General features: G+C 39.0%; 1 protein-coding gene across 3 annotated transcripts in view; it reads left to right on the top strand.

The window, feature by feature from the left end:
• Positions 1 to 17,091, top strand: part of LOC140210971 (inositol hexakisphosphate kinase 2-like) — a 33,847-nt gene that overhangs the window by 10,712 nt on the left and 6,044 nt on the right. For all 3 annotated transcript variants that reach the window (XM_072280282.1, XM_072280283.1, XM_072280284.1), the window contains one exon: positions 16,438 to 16,736. In XM_072280282.1, coding sequence (XP_072136383.1) covers positions 16,535 to 16,736 — 202 coding nt within the window. In that variant the 5' untranslated portion in view covers positions 16,438 to 16,534. The remainder of the gene's footprint in view (positions 1 to 16,437; positions 16,737 to 17,091) is intronic.

Genomic DNA, 17,091 nt, shown 5'->3' with positions numbered 1-17,091 from the left:
GGAGTGAAGGCAGGGGAGTGGGGATGACTGGAAGAATTGGATCAGCCCATGATTGAATGGTGGAGCAGACTCGACGGGCCGAATGACCTACTTCTTCCATATCTTATGGTCTAAGTCCCCAGTCAGCTCTTTCATCTTACTGACGTTGAGTGCAAGGTTGATGCTGCGACACCACTCCACTAGTTGGCATACCTCGCTCCTGTCCGCCCTCTCGTCAACCATCTGAGATTCTATCAACAATGGTGGTATCAGCAAATTTATAGATGGCATTTGAGTCACGCAGTCATAGGTATATAGAGAGTAGAGCAGTGGGTTAAGCACACACCCCTGAGGTGCACCAGTGTTGATTATCAGTGAAGAGGAGATGTTGTCACCAATCCGCACAGATTGTGGTCTTTCTGCTAGGAAGTTGAGGATCCTTGTTTTCGTATTCTAGTCCTCTCGAATGCAGTTGTTGCATTTGCCTTCCTTTATGACTGACTCAACCTGCAAGTTAACCTTTGGGAATCCTGTGCAAGGACTCCCAAGTTCCTTTGTATCTCAATTTTTGAATTTTCTTTCAGTTTAGAAAATAGTCTATGCCTCTATTCCTATTACCAAAGTACATAAGCATACACTTCCCTAGTCTTTTCTCCATCTGCCACTTCTTTGCCCATTCTCCTAATATGTCTAAGTCCTTCTGCAGATTCCCTTCTTCCTCAACACCACCATCCCCTCCACCTATCTTTGTATTGTCCAAAAACTTGGCCACAAAGCTATCAATTCTGTCATCCAAATCATTGATATACAATGTGAAAAGAAGTGCTCCCAACACCAACAACGCTAGTGGAACACCACTAGTCATAGGCAGCAACCAGAAAAGGCTTCCTTTATTCCCACTCTGAGAGCAATCACAAAATATTTCAGAATTCCACAACTTTATCATTATATGCTTAAAAGCGATGGTTTACTTATTTTTCTATCATTGTCAACAGTTGCATGCACTTAAAATGTAATTTAAAAAAAACAAGTAAACCATCATTTTTAACACTTTCTAATCACAGTTATAACACAAAGGTTTTTGTTAGAATATATCAATATATTTATAATAAAACCCACAATAGCAGTTGTCAAACAACAGGAATTCTGCAGATGCTGGAAATTCAAGCAACACACATCAAAGTTGCTGGTGAACGCAGCAGGCCAAGCAGCATCTGTAGGAAGAGGTGCAGTCGACGTTTCAGGCCGAGACCCTTCGTCAGGACTAACTGAAGGAAGAGTGAGTAAGGGATTTGAAAGTTGGAGGGGGAGATCCAAAATGATAGGAGAAGACAGGAGGGGGAGGGATAGAGCCAAGAGCTGGACAGGTGATAGGCAAAAGGGGATACGAGAGGATCATGGGACAGGAGGTCTGGGAAGAAAGACAAGGGGGGGGGAACCCAGAGGATGGGCAAGAGGTATATTCAGAGGGACAGAGGGAGAAAAAGGAGAGTGAGAGAAAGAATGTGTGCATAAAAATGAGTAACAGATGGGGTACGAGGGGGAGGTGGGGCCTTAGCGGAAGTTAGAGAAGTCGATGTTCATGCCATCAGGTTGGAGGCTACCCAGACGGAATATAAGGTGTTGTTCCTCCAACCTGAGTGTGGCTTCATCTTTACAGTAGAGGAGGCCGTGGATAGACATGTCAGAATGGGAATGGGATGTGGAATTAAAATGTGTGGCCGCTGGGAGATCCTGCTTTCTCTGGCGGACAGAGCGTAGATGTTCAGCAAAGCGGTCTCCCAGTCTGTGTCGGGTCTCGCCAATATATAAAAGGCCACATCGGGAGCACCGGACGCAATATATCACCCCAGTCGACTCACAGGTGAAGTGTTGCCTCACCTGGAAGGACTGTTTGGGGCCCTGAATGGTGGTAAGGGAGGAAGTGTAAGGGCATATGTAGCACTTGTTCCGCTTACACGGATAAGTGCCAGGAGGGAGATCAGTGGGGAGGGATGGGGGGGACGAATGGACAAGGGAGTTGTGTGGGGAGCGATCCCTGCGGAATGCAGAGAGAGATGGGGAGGGAAAGATGTGCTTAGTGGTGGGATCCCGTTGGAGGTGGCGGAAGTTATGGAGAATAATATGTTGGACCCGGAGGCTGGTGGGGTGGTAGGTGAGGACCAGGGGAACCCTATTCCTAGTGGGGTGGCGGGAGGTTGGAGTGAGAGCAGATGTACGTGAAATGGGGGAGATGCGTTTAAGAGCAGAGTTGATAGTGGAGGAAGGGAAGCCCCTTTCTTTAAAAAAGGAAGACATCTCCCTCGTCCTAGAATGAAAAGCCTCATCCTGAGAGCAGATGCGGCAGAGATGGAGGAATTGCGAGAAGGGGATGGCGTTTTTGCAAGAGACAGGGTGAGAAGAAGAATAGTCCAGATAGCTGTGAGAGTCAGTAGGCTTATAGTAGACATCAGTGGATAAGCTGTCTCCAGAGACAGAGACAGAAAGATCTAGGAAGGGGAGGGAGGTGTCGGAAATGGACCAGGTAAACTTGAGGGCAGGGTGAAAGTTGGAGGCAAAGTTAATAAAGTCAACGAGTTCTGCATGCGTGCAGGAAGCAGCGCCAATGCAGTCGTCGATGTAGCGAAGGAGAAGTGGGGGACAGATACCAGAATAGGCACGGAACATAGATTGTTCCACAAACCCAACAAAAAGGCAGGCATAGCTAGGACCCATACGGGTGCCCATAGCTACACCTTTAGTTTGGAGGAAGTGGGAGGAGCCAAAGGAGAAATTATTAAGAGTAAGGACTAATTCTGCTAGACGGAGCAGAGTGGTGGTAGAGGGGAACTGATTAGGTCTGGAATCCAAAAAGAAGCGTAGAGCTTTGAGACCTTCCTGATGGGGGATGGAAGTATATAAGGACTGGACATCCATGGTAAAAATAAAGCGGTGGGGGCCAGGGAACTTAAAATCATCGAAAAGTTTAAGAGCGTGAGAAGTGTCACGAACATAGGTCGAAAGGGATTGAACAAGGGGTGATAAAACAGTGTCGAGGTATGCAGAAATGAGTTCGGTGGGGCAGGAGCAAGCTGAGACAATAGGTCGGCCAGGACAGGCAGGTTTGTGGATCTTGGGTAGGAGGTAGAAACGGGAAGTGCGGGGTGTGGGAACTATAAGGTTGGTAGCAGTGGATGGGAGATTCCGTGAGCGGATAAAGTTGGTGATGGTGTGGCCTGGTGCTCCTTAGTGGGGTCACGATCGAGGGGTAAATAAGAGGAGATATCCGCGAGTTGTCGCTGTGCCTTGGCAAGGTAGAGGTCAGTATGCCAGACTACAACAGCACCCCCCTTATCGGCGGGTTTAATAATAAGGTTAGGATTAGTGCGGAGGGAGTGGAGAGCAGAGCGTTCCGAAGGAGTGAGGTTGGAATGGGGACAAGGTGCGGTGAAGTCGAGACAGTTGATGTCCCGTCGGCAGTTAGCAATAAAGAGATCCAGAGCAGGCAGAAGACCAGAGCGGGGTGTCCATGAAGAAGAGGAGGGTTGAAGACGGGAGAAGGGGTCATCGGTGGGGATGGAAGAGTCCTTGCCAAAGAAGTAGGCTCGGAGACGGAGACGGCGGAAGAAAAGTTCCGCATCATGGCGAACACGGAACTCGCTGAGGTGTGGGCGAAGGGGGACAAAGGTGAGGCCCTTACTGAGAACAGAACGTTCTGCCTCCGACAGTTGAAGGTCGGAGGGGATGGTAAAGACCCGGCACGGATGAGAGCTGGGATCAGAGGGGGGAGGAGGGAGGCTGGGGGTGTCAATGGAGAGGGGAGGGTTGGGATGAGAGGAAGATGGAGCCTCTGAGGGCCCAGGAGTTGACGGTGGGATCTGAGGAAGACGGGGCTGCGGAGTGATGGTGGGGGAAGGGGAGACGGGAGTCACAACAGCAGCACTTGAAGACCCGGCCTGGAGTTCAAGGCTGGCGTCGCAGTAGTCAAGAGCTGTTTCAAGTGCATGCAACTGCTGACACTGAAATGTAGACTAGCATATTTCCTTACGTATATTTCCATTTGTGACTTGGGATGAATTGGATAATTGGTGATGCACAAAATGTGGAAGACAGAGACATTACTTTTATGGATCGTTCTGAATCATTCTGTAGCAACTACATCATTCTGTAGCAATGCAAATAAACTGCAGTAAATAGGTTGGTTGCTATTGAAGTCTTAGACAAATACAAATGAAATCTGGATTTGAATGAATACATCTAAAATTAAATTCAGTCTGTCTTGGCAATTTCTAATGCCATTTAGCAATTAAAGTTTGATCTGTTGAAATCAGATGTAGGTGTAGGTCATTATGCATTGCTGAATTTGGTACATTATTAATTTGCATTTTCATATTTCATATTCAAAGCAATGTGTTGTGAAGCTTGCATTTCATTTGGTAAATGCAAATAGCTATTTTTTATTCACAATTGTGTGTAGAATTTATAATTGCTCATACTAAAAAGCATTCACTTTGGAATGTAATGTTTTTACTTAGTCTGGATTCCTTCCATTAATATGCCTTGGCAGATCAGTTCAGAATCTTAATTACCTAATAGAGCCAGATTTACCATCAAGACCAGATCCCTGTATGGTTTCTGCAGCTGAAGGAAATCCAGATTTTTTTCTTTCTGTTTTAGTAAATAAATTCCTGTTGTTTTGGAGCAAAATTTCATACTGAATATAGAGATGGTTGATGGGTGGAACCTACTGGAAGAAATGAATTTGAATGAGATGACAATATATTCAATGTACAGCTTGTAGATATTGAGCTGCACATGATTTTGCTGATGGTGTATATAAGCCAGGTACCTCGCATGGGAAATTGCATTGAATTTATTAATAATTTTGTGTTGCCATTTGTTATTGAGATGGTGTAGAGTTAGTTGATTCTATTTCTGTCCCAGGAACTGTTGGGTACAGAGTGATTTTTCGCTATATAATGCACATCTGTTTTTTATAGTTAGAAATACCTGACTGGCGGAATTTCCACTTTCTGAAGTTGTTTAACGCGGGTAATTTGATAATTTTTTACAACACTTGTAGTTTGAATTTTGACAAAATTTGCTTCCCTTCTAATGTAAAGGGATAAGCAGCCAGGAGCATGTTTTGACTGGTGCCTATTCAGGGTACAAAAAGGAAGTTGAGTTCATTTTGTGAAAGTTAGCATTTGAAATGGGAAGTACACTCAGCTTTTGAGAATCGGAGAAATAAGTATGTTCTCAGCTTCTGCTGTAAATCCATCAGTAGAAATCTACTGATGGTCTTAATGCAACCCAAGTGCAAAGTTCTGTTTTCACTTGAAATCTACAAAATGCTCATGGTGTTAAGTCCTAGAAATCATTGGTTATGCATGCACCTATACATTTTCTTTCAAATTGGTCTACTCAACTGCTTTTGTACCTGTTGATGAAATCAGCATGGAAGTATTATTTGCCATTTTATTCTTCACCAAGGGCCTCTCTTTTAAAATACTATTTTAAGTTTTTTGACATTTGTTGGAAACTTTAGCAATAAAACAGAGGCCTTTCCGCTGTATACCAAGTACCAGAGCTGGTGATAATGTGGCTAATTGATCGCAAATTGTTAAATGGCTTCTTTTGTTGCTAGCAAGTAACTTAAATAATACATAATATAAAATCTTCAATTTGTCATACCAGCTGTTGATTTTTTGTTACTAAGTTATAAATTCATATTGTAGAGAAGAATATCATTAAGATCAAATAATCTTATTGTGCTGCCTTTGAAAGTTGTACACTTGTGGTTATGTATAATTTAAATTGAAGCCTGTAGTCAGTGGTTTTTCATGCACTGTTGGTTATATGTTACATATCCAGATCAAGATACTTAGTTAAACTAGAATATTTTAAAACCCTGAATACAGTGGATTGCAGTTAATCTGGACCAGTACAATTTGGCACAATTGAGCGGCTGCCCCAATTAGCTGAAGTTTCATTGAAATAATTTTTAAAAAGACAAACTACATTTAATTAAGTAACAAGCTATGTATTTAAATAAAATACAGAACATATTAGAACAATATTGCTATCATTACAGTACTATAAAACTATTAGCTCCTTATAGTTAATTGATGGAGGAATTCATCCAGTGTATGCTACTGTGTTCTTTTGACTGTAAATGAACAAAATCAGCCTAGTAGAAATAATGGGCTTCCTTCATTGCCTTCCAGCATGAAGTAGTGTCAAAAAAATTACTGCTTTCTACTTCTATGTTGGTCAGCCCAAATGAGTAACAACACAAGCATGCACAACTGACAGTATTTTAAAACTGTTTGCAGTAAGCACAAGTGCACAAGACTGACGCTAGTTAGAAACTGTTGCATCATCAATCTTTGTATCATCAATCTTTGTTTTAATTGTAACATTCAAGATGATTATTGATGCCTTAATTCTTCATGGCTCCTTTTTCATTTTCACTGCTGGCTGTTTCTGGTACCTCCAAGCCTGAATGTTTGAAACTGCAGTGAGCAAAACTCAGAGTTTGAAAGGTATAATTCATTACATTGATTTTAAACAGTGAGAGTTGGAGCGATAGTGGATTTATAGTGGAAATCATTCCTGATTGAGCTTCAGATGAAGATGCAGAACAACTCTGATGACCTGGCACTCTCGGGACTTCGGTACTGGACTGGCAGATTTTCCAGACTTCTGGATATCTCTATTAATACTCCTATCCACTTGTGTGTAGATTGAATTTACATTAGTACCAAGTTTAAAATACATATTAAAATCAATTTAATTTCATGGGTTTTGCAGTAACATTTGACTTGATTAGAAAGTGCACTGTGGAGATTTTAAATAATATGCTCAGTAGATGAATTTGTAATTTCATGTGATTGGTCTGGTTTCGTTCCTTCTGTCGCTTTGTTCAACTACCTGATTTTTTTTTTACATTAATGTGTATTTCCAATGAATGCATTGGAGAGACTGGAGATTATACTGTTTTCTTAATTTTTCTCCTGGTTCACTATCCTTAATTTTATATTTAATCACTATATTCTATTTGTAGCTTATACCTTGGTTGTAAGCACCAGTTATGCCTGCTAGCAAATTAGAATTGTCAAAGTTGAGCAGAATCTTTAAGTAAAAACCTTGGTACTCGTGCACAGCTGAGCTGTTGATTGCAGCATGTCTACATTTGCTTAAATGCAGGGAAATTTTTAGCTCAAACCTCTTAGTAGATACATTATCTACTCAAAGAACTGGAGCCTAGCAGCGGATAAGTGCAATAATTCCTTAAACTACATAGTTCACTTTATGGTTTTTCACTTCTGAGTTTTGGGGTCTTATTTTCAACTTGTGAAGTTATTCTTCACTGCTAAGGATAGCATGAGGGTACACTATGCTGAAATGTGCATGATGCAATTACTGCGGTCTTTCTGACTGACAAAACTTTATTAATGAAACATTTCTAGGAACAAATCCTCTCCATAAATTGAGGATTAGTTGTATTAACAAATGTGGCATTTTGTATCTTACCATTGATCTTTGTTCTTTCTTAATCTTATTCTTCTTGACCATTCTTCCAGGAGGTTTGATGTGATTACCATTCCTTCACCAATATGTCACTCATTTGCCCATACATCCCCCATGTTTTCATCCTTGTCCTGTAATATAATATCTGTTGATTTTCTAACCTTATTTAGTTCTGATGAAAGCCTTGACCTGAATTATGAATTCTCTCCAGACATGCTGATCAATCTGGAGTGCTGGTGGCATTTTTGCTTTATTTTATATATTCAGCTGCTGCTTTTGTTTTTGTTATTCTTGGATTACAGAAGTAAGTTTTTTTTACCAGCTGTGTTTGTACAATTCTTCAAAAATGCTGAACTGGTATATTTATGATTATATGCATTTCCTTGAAAGAAATCTCAGGTGGAATCAACATTTATAATTCTGCTTTCACTTGTTAAGTAGCTGATTATTCAATTATAAAATTTTTGTCTATCTGGGATCCATTTCTTGCCTACCTAGATGAGGCCGGGGGCAGATGAATGGTTTCCCCCCAGCTAATCTCTGACAGCCCTCATTCGAGACTTAATGTTTAGCACTTTTGAGCAATCTGTACAACAGGCATCCCTCTAATGTTATGTCCCTTTTTTTCTTTTTTTTTTTGCTTATTTTATTTTTACACATGTCTGAGCTTATATGTTCTTGTTGATTTTATTGTTTTTTGAAAATTTTGAAAATAAAGTATTTTTTTAAAAAGCTGATTATGTTTTGTTGGCTATTGAGTTAAGTAATACAATAGTATCTGGTTCTATTAGTAATTAAGTTTATGCACTACCATTTCAATTTAAAGTTGAGGCAGGAAACTGCTTCTTTGTATCTGTGCATAAGTAATAGTGGTAGTGAAAACTAAAACTTCAGTGTAAGATTTTTTTCAAAGCTCGAACGTTTAGTCATTTTAGTTCAACCATCCAAATTGGTCTCAGGGGTTCCTAATGTTAAATATTACCTGGAACAGTTATATTTAAACATTAAAATTGCATTTTAGATAGTTTCCTTAACCTATATTTTAGTGGTGTAGAGAAACAAAGTTCTAGATAAATTTGATATTTCTAGATAAATTGGATTTCTGAACCATTTTAACCTTTTTTAATGCCATGGCCCCCTTTGGCAGTTCAGTGATGCCTGTGAATGACCCCTTCTCATAATAGTGTATTTAAATATATAAAATCAAATACATAGGATTACAAAATAAACTAATTATATTGAAATACAGTAATCAAAATATTAAAAACAAATTTATGTGTATGTGCTTTTTTAACACATTAACAAGACTATACATTTAAAATATAGACAAGTTAAAACTAAATTTAATTTTTAAAGACTTAATCAGTCTGAAATCTATTGTTGCTTAGCTTGAATAAGAGCATTAAACTGGGGTGGACAAAGCAACACATGTCATGTTGGACCCTTATCACAGCGATGCCTGATAGTTGGCCCGCTTTGTCCCATGAGCGTCTGCAGACAGGAAGACTGCAATCATGTTCGATCTGGAGGCATGTCTAATAACTACCATAATTTTGAATTGGTAAAGATTAGTAAGTGATATTTTGAGATACTTGTAACAACTGTAATGTGATATAAAATATCTATGGTTTCTATTGGGGATGAAGTCACAGGTACTGCTAATTCTGCTGTGGTTTGTTGCCTAATTAATTGAAGGAAATGTTAATTTCAGTTCGAAATTAAAGATGTAAAATTATTCCCATCCAAATTCACTGACCGCCCCCCCCCCCCCACCCCCACCCCGCCAAAGGGGTTCGTGTACTCCGGGTTAAGTACCTTGATCTAATAAAAAGTTGATTTGAATAAAACACCTGTAGCTTTAAATAATTTTGTTCCCAGAGTTTGAGAGATTTTGTAGTAATAGGCTACTGACTTGACCTCTCTCTCTCTCTGCTGCAGCTTCTGTTCATAGTATAAACTGCAGTTTGATTTGTATAATCAGTCTTTCCAGGGACCCTTTGAAGATCTAGACTTGGATGGTAAGAACTTTGCTCAACAGTGAACTTTGTCAGGTTTTGGCAACAGTGAACTGTTAAAAATCCAGGCTCCCTTGACACTCATGGCATAACGGAAAGCCTGAAGATTTAATCATCAGTTTGTTTGCTTATTGCTTTCATCTGTCCATTTGGATGGTGTGTTGGAGAATGTGCAATATCAGAATGTCTATTTCAGCAAATAAAACACAAGTAGAGGAAATATTCCATCTCTTTATGTATGGATTTGATGACTTTGGTTCTTGTCTGAGTTTTTAGTTTGTTTTTTTGCATGTGATTTTTATTTGGCATTAAAATCCACTTGTATTCCATTGTGACGTGGTTTGTTTGGTGCTTCTAATAAGAAAGTCAATTTGCTTTCAGTTGTTTGACAGTTTCCTTTGTAGCTGCCGCACTTCTGTCGATCTGTGTTGTTGTAGTTTTGGAGTGTTCTGATGTAACTTTAGTTTAGCCAGTGTAATCAAACACAATGTAAAACTTAAAACTGATTTTTCCAGAGAAATCATAGCTATCTGTAATCTATATTTTCCCCATGTCGCTGTAAATTTAAAGTTTGTTTAGCTGTCCTAGGTTCAGAATGAACCTTAATATATCTTGTTCTTTTAGATAAGTTTTTTTTCATTCCTTTTAATAGGCTGAGGGAATGCATACACTAATATTTGCCACAAGCTACATGTTTCTGAGCAGGTGATATGGATATTGATTACATCTACTGATATATAGTTCTGTTGTTAATATTCCAGAATGAAGCATTTTATTTTAATAATTTAGTTGTCCTATATATAGATAAATATATTGACAGTCATAAACTATCCATGCATTGAAGGTACCTTTAACTGTTCAAAACCTCTCATGGATGTAGCTGTTCTCCTAAATTGATTGCATGGCAGAAAGGTGCCTTTTGTTCTGTTGGATGTATGTTGCAAACTAGTCACATAACCCTGGCTGATTACCTCTATTTTGCAATATTTTGATATCAAATAATAATTCATTTGTTCTTGAAAGGTGCAGTTGAATTACCATTCATCATACTTCCAAGAAGTGTATTTGAAATCTTAATCCTTCTGCTGGGCCTGGTAGTAGAAGTTGACAGCATAGGTACATTTAACAGACTTAGATAGGTACATAGATGTATTGAATTGAAAATACACGTGGACTACGATGTTAACTGTCCTGTGCTATCACCAGTGGGATCATCAGTTGATCTACTACCTGTCTTCAGGAGTTTCGGCCCGCTTATGATCAGCACAGCATTGTGGCCTGAAGGGCCTGTACTCTGTTGTACTGTTCCTTGTTCTGTTTTCTCTTCCATTGTCTTAATTTTTTTTCAGTCTCTTTCATAATCCCTTTCCTGCTGTTAAATTCCCCACTTCACATTTCACTCAATTCATTTTGTCATCTGCCCATTCTGCCAGCTTGTATCCTTTTCACAGTGTATATGGGGGTTGGGGGTGAGGGGAGCGAGGTAATCCTTAGATCAATCACTGCTGTCCATCATCCCTTTCATTTTCTACAACTTAAAAAAAAATTCTGTAAATACTCAGCATGCATAGCTGCTCATGGAAGGTAAACAGTTAACATTTCATATTGGAACACAAGGTTCAGATTTGTGTTACTTCACTAAAAATATCTCGAGTTAGTCAAATATACTCTTCTGTGGTCTCAATAAATTTGAGAATTGATGACATACAAATTTGCTCCTGTTTACAGTGAATACCTACAGTTTGTCATAAAACTGTAGACCATTTCCAGCAGAATGTGGCCTGCTGTGTGTGTATTCAAACAACACTTCATGTTCACAGTTGCATTAGCTAACCTGCATTTCATTATTAAACAGCTTTTTCAGGTGTTATTACTGTGTGGGAAATGTTTTGATGCCAGTTGCTTGATTAAATGAAGAAAAGTAATGAATCATTGTGTTACACAAATGACGCACTACACTTTAATCTATAAAGTACCTTAAATTAAGCCATTTGTGCTAATCACCGCTTCTAAGAAAGTGGTCCTGTTCAATTTGTGGATTGTAATTTTCCATTACTACAAATTTAGGGCTTGTGTTTTCAAAAATTTTTTTCCCCCCTATACTTTGCTGTTTTAATCATCACATGTAGGAAAGCTGGTTTAGCAGGCTTCAGGTTAGATTATTTACAGGGTAAATTGAGTTGTTTTTATGGAAAGTGCTGTATTGCTTACTCCGTTTCTGCATTCCCACTTTTTAGTTAACCCTTGGTGGGGACGTATGAGTTTGAGGTTTGGCTGTTCGTAAGTAACAGCACTCAACTGTTCCATTAGATAACATGAAAAGTATTAAAAATAGAAAACAACAGTGCATGGATGAAAAGAACCTCTTGTGTTTATAAAATTGGCAGATGAAGAGTGGGTGATAAATGTTGCCGTGTGTTCTCAAAGGCTTGCAGAGATGTTTTGTATTTCTTCATGGTATTTGATATTGTAAGTTCAAGCCTTTGGTAATCATCTACAAACACTGGAAAGATAGTTACCTTCCACGAAGGACATTTCCAAGTCTCCTTCTTTTAATGCTAAATTACAGATTCAAATAATAATAGTGAAATTAAAACTCAATATATTTGCAAAAGTTCCAGAGTAAAACTACTTTTTCCAGGATCAGAAAATAGAGGGAAGTCTTACTAAAAGGCAAAATTAATTCACTTTTATTTGCATAGTGCACATTATCTTGAAAGCTGGATGTTGAGGAATCTTTAAAGAGGCAGATGGACATTAGAGGAGTAATTAACATAAATACAGGTAGTACAGCACAGAAACAAACCCTTTGGCCCACCATGTCTGTGCCAATCTAAACTACTACTATCTGCCTCTATGAATTCCCCTAACAGCACATTCGAGGCACTCGCCAGTCCCTTTGTGGTTTTTTTAAAAAAAAGCACAAATTAACTCAAATCCCCTTTACTCTTTTCCCCTGCCCCTTTCACCTAAACTCTGTGCCATCTACTATTTGAAACTTCCATCCTGACTATCTGCCCTATTGTTGCCTCTCATAATTTTATGTACTTCAGTCAAATCACCCTTCGCTCTCCAATGCTCCAAAGATAATCCAGGTCTGTCTGGCATCTCCTTATAGTCAGTACCCCCAAGCCAGGCAATCTACTGGTGAACTTTTTATGCATCCTTTCTAAAATCTTCATGTCCTTCCAATAATATTGCAACTAGAACTATGCACAATACTCCAAAGGTTGCCTAACCAAAGCTTTGTGTATCTCTCTCTCTCACGCATGCGCGCACGCACGTGCACGTGCATACACACACACAAACTCCACTCCCTTTGCAACTTTTGCTCATTTCTTTCTCAATTCCTGCTAAAACATTGTTTACCTTTACATCATTTATTATGAAATTGTAATTTGTCCTTTACTGTGTCTGTTGTCTTGTTTATTAATTATTGTACTGTCTTGCAGTGTTTTGTGCACTTTATGTAGTCCCATGTAGGTCTGAAGTCTAATGTAGTTTGGTGTTGTTTCAGGTAGTCTAGTGTAGTTTTGTGTTGTTTCATGTAGCACAGCGGTCCTGGAGGAACGTTGTTTCGTTTTCACTGTGAACTGTACCAGCAGTTATTGTTGAAATGACAATAAAAGTGACTTGACTTATACATGATGCCCTGCTGATGATGTCAAGCATATTGTACAGCTTCTTTATGACCCAGTCCCCTTGTGCTGCAACCTTCTTGTATCTGAAGGTTCCTCAGTGTGGGAAATGCCATTTAGTGACCATAGGGTCAGTAATTTGAATAGCATTTGAAGTATCATAATTCTTAAAGTTGTTAAAGGAATGCAATGTGCCTTCCTAAATCCATGAACTATGACCATATACGGCATTCATTTAAAGCTACTCCAGTGTTTGATTTGACTTCTGGAAATCTTCCCGCAATAAATAAGTAACTTAGAATTGGGTTTGATTTATTATTGTCGCATGTACCAAGATACAGAGAAAAGCTTGTCTTGCATACTGTGCATAGAGATAATGCATTACACCGTTCCCTGAGATAATACAAGGTAAAACACTAACAAGGCGCAATAGCTGCAGTGAAAGTGCAGTGTAGGTAGACATTAGGGTGCAAGGTCGTAACGAGGTAGATTGATATGATCTAAACTCCATGTGGACTTGAATATTTTGGTTTTGATGTCAATACAGTTTTTCCACCTCCACCTCTTCAGCCAACTTGATATTTAATTATTCAGTACAGTCATTACACAGTAATTATTAGTCTTTTAATCTGTGCAGAACCATTTTCTCCATCTCAATAAAGGGTTTACCTGGATAAAGATATCACACCGGTTTTGGAGAATGTTAACTGATGTAATTTGCTTCCCAATGTTGCGTAGAAAAGACAACTGCCAGATTGTTTGCAGTTAGTGTAACACATATGACGTTGGAGTAACTGGTCAGACAGTATCTATGGAGGGAAATAGTTAACATTTTAGGTTGACCCTTCGTCTGCACTTTGCAGTTACTGTGTCTGCTTAAATTGGCAGAGGATGACCAAGGTCTGGAAGATGTCTGCTCTCGGGTACAAAGTTTTCTCAAAGAATGGCATTAATGTCTGTCTGAAATGTGACTTTTTTTTAAACAGTGGAAAACTTTTGTTTATTGTATGGTTTCATATCAGCTTTGTAGAAGTTGTAATTTTTTTTCCAGTAGAGCCAAGGTGAGGAAATATAATGAGGGGTTGTAGAAGTTATTAAGATCTTCAATAAAGAACAAAACTTAGTTATAAGAAAACCTGGAAATAGAGTTCATTTAGGTGATTACATTTGTGATGAAAAAAATGGGGTATGAGGTTACTTTTGTTGAAGTTTGTCTAGGAATGAGGTTAAATTCAAAATGAGTGTCCAGTGCAATTCTGTGGGTCTTTTAAAAAGTTGTGGGGTGTGTTAGAATGAGTTGGTAAGGTTCACAGATTTTTTTTACGCGCAGTGCGGTATCTTCAGTTGCTTTACCCACATTATCTTGCAAAATGGGTATTTTCCTAATATTTGTTTGCTCATTTTTTGCCTTTAATATTATTCAGTAGAGAATAAATAGGATAAGTAGTCTTTTTACTGGTGCGTCAATGTCTAGTACTGGAAGGAGCAGATATAAAGTGAGGGGAAAATTTCAAAGGAGATCCAAAGGCTGCTTTTCATGCAGAAGGCTAATGGTATTTGGAATGAGTTGCCAAAGGGGTTGGTGGGAGGCAGATACAATGACAATGCTATAATGGATTCTGAACATAGACTTGGAGGGATATGGGTCTAGTACAGACAAACAATTAGAATAGCAGGTGTAAACAACAGGAATTCTGCAGATGCAGCAGGTGTCACAGCTGGCATGGGAAAGTTGGCCCAATCTGTGCTGATTCTATAAAATTGTGGCTGAAGAATGAAGCTGATTGCTTTAATTTCATTAAGGAGTGCATGCAATGTGCTCTTGATTTTTCTGCTATGACATTATGCTTGTAAGCATAAGAAATGTATTTCAATGAAATTTGCATTCACTAACTTTGGATAGTTGTGACTCAGCAGATGGCGCCATTTATGCTTGGAATGTCAGTTCTGAAATCTTTTTTCTTAGACTTTAGTTGGATCTGAATTCTAAAAGTTTATTGTACTTTGTCCTTCCAAAGTGGAGTGTTGGCTATTTGTTCTTTGCACTCAACCCTTCAGGAAAAAAATACAACTGTAAACCATTCAGGGGTTTCCAACCTGAGGTCCACAGACCCCTCAGTTAATGATAAAACTCCATGGCATAAAGAAGGTTGGGAACCCCTAACATTTGAGCATATTTGTTACTCATACAAAGTGAACATGTTGACTGTAGAACCCTTGTTAGGATCAAGTTATTTGTATATTTTCTAATCTTCCTCCAGAATAGCAAACATCACATTGCTTGACTTGTTGAATGCCTTCAAACCTCAGAGAAAATGACTGCACTCCTTAATTTTTGTTCTATCTGTAACCTTTTGGTATACCTTGAATAAAATTAAAGCTACCACCAGCTGATTAGTTATAACAACTGCTTGGCAAAGGCAGTATTACCAACACATGTATTCTCATGTAAAGCCAAACTGAGTTGGGCTACTGAAAATAGTTCCCAATAATTGAAAAATAGGTTTAAAAAATGACTAGATTTTGTTTTCCCTCCAGTTCTGTTTTTAATCACCTGTAACATGAAGATTAATAAAATTCTCTACTTAAAAGGTAGTGAAGCTTTCCATGCAGAATATTAAAGCAACAGATTCTCATCTAAGTTCTATTCAGCTTGAATTAGCCATTACAGTCTCTTGTGTATTCTTATGTGCCATTCTTATTTAGGAGATTATGAAATATACAAAATTGCTCTTTCAGTGGTGGTCCTCTTACTCTTAAAGTATTAGGCACTTATTCTTTTAAGTTCCTGTTTTTGAGAAATGACCCAATGAGTTTTTAGCATGGAACTACCTTTTTAAAACTTTTAATCTTGACTAAAAAGATTGGACCCTGTTGCATTTGACCAACATAGTTTAAATCTGTGGAGTGCATTTACGTTGCCCTTTGGTCCCGCCACAATAAGGAAATGCTGTGAAGTTGATGCAAGCCAGCTGAGAGCAGCAGAGTTCTGTTTTCTCCGCCCCCTTGTTCCCTATTTGGCTTGCTGCCACTGCCTTCCCACTGAAAGTAAATGGCAGTCAATTGGTCACGCTTTGTGACGTAGGAGGAATATAATTGGATCGGTATTTTTTTTGCTCTGTGTGACCTCATAGATCAGTATTTCATTGCCCTTCCCTGTAGTTCAGCTCAGTTGTATTGCCGTTTACTAAGAGATCGCTTACTGGAATGCTTGCCTGGCTTGCTTCAAGGAGAAATTATTTTGGCCTGCTGTTGAAAGAACCTAATTCCGGGGAATTCTATTATTGTTGCAGGAACCTTATATTGGCGATCTTTTGGGAGAAGAAACTTCAGCTTCTAGTCAGACTTCACACGACCTGCTGTTTTTGATTTGTCTAATGTGCTTTAAGGATGAGCCCAGCGCTAGGAGCAATGGAAGTGGAGAACTATGCAAAGGGAGTCCTCCTAGAGCCATTTGTTCATCAGGTTGGAGGACATTCCTGTGTCCTCCGCTTCAATGACAAGACCATTTGCAAACCCCTTATTCAACGAGAGCACCAATTTTATGAGACACTGCCTCCAGAGATGCGCCGGTTTACACCTCAGTATAAAGGTATGTGACAACACATCTTCTATGGAGGCGTTCTTTCCTTTACTGTTGTACAAATCTGCTATCGTGTCGGGGTACCTTGGGAGGGTGGGGACAAAGAAAATTTGTGTCTTGTTTTTGTTTCAAATTTTATCAGATGAAAGCCGTGATCTGACAGGTGGGGTCCACTTGCCAGCTAGATCGCAGTGTAGTTGCGTGACGAATGAATAGCCTGTATTCTTCTATACTTTAGTGGGTCTGCTGACGGAGGTAAGTTCATCCAAGGTGAAGAAAATGTTAAATATTTAAAGTACTTAGGTTTTGATCTTGATTATGAAGTAGATTTTAAATGTAAAGACTTGGCAGTTTTGCAAAATTG

The sequence above is a fragment of the Mobula birostris genome, chromosome 16 (assembly GCF_030028105.1).
Source record: "Mobula birostris isolate sMobBir1 chromosome 16, sMobBir1.hap1, whole genome shotgun sequence".
NCBI lineage: Eukaryota > Metazoa > Chordata > Chondrichthyes > Myliobatiformes > Myliobatidae > Mobula > Mobula birostris.
Note: the sequence above shows the minus strand (reverse complement) of the source record. Positions and strands in the feature narration are given on the sequence as shown.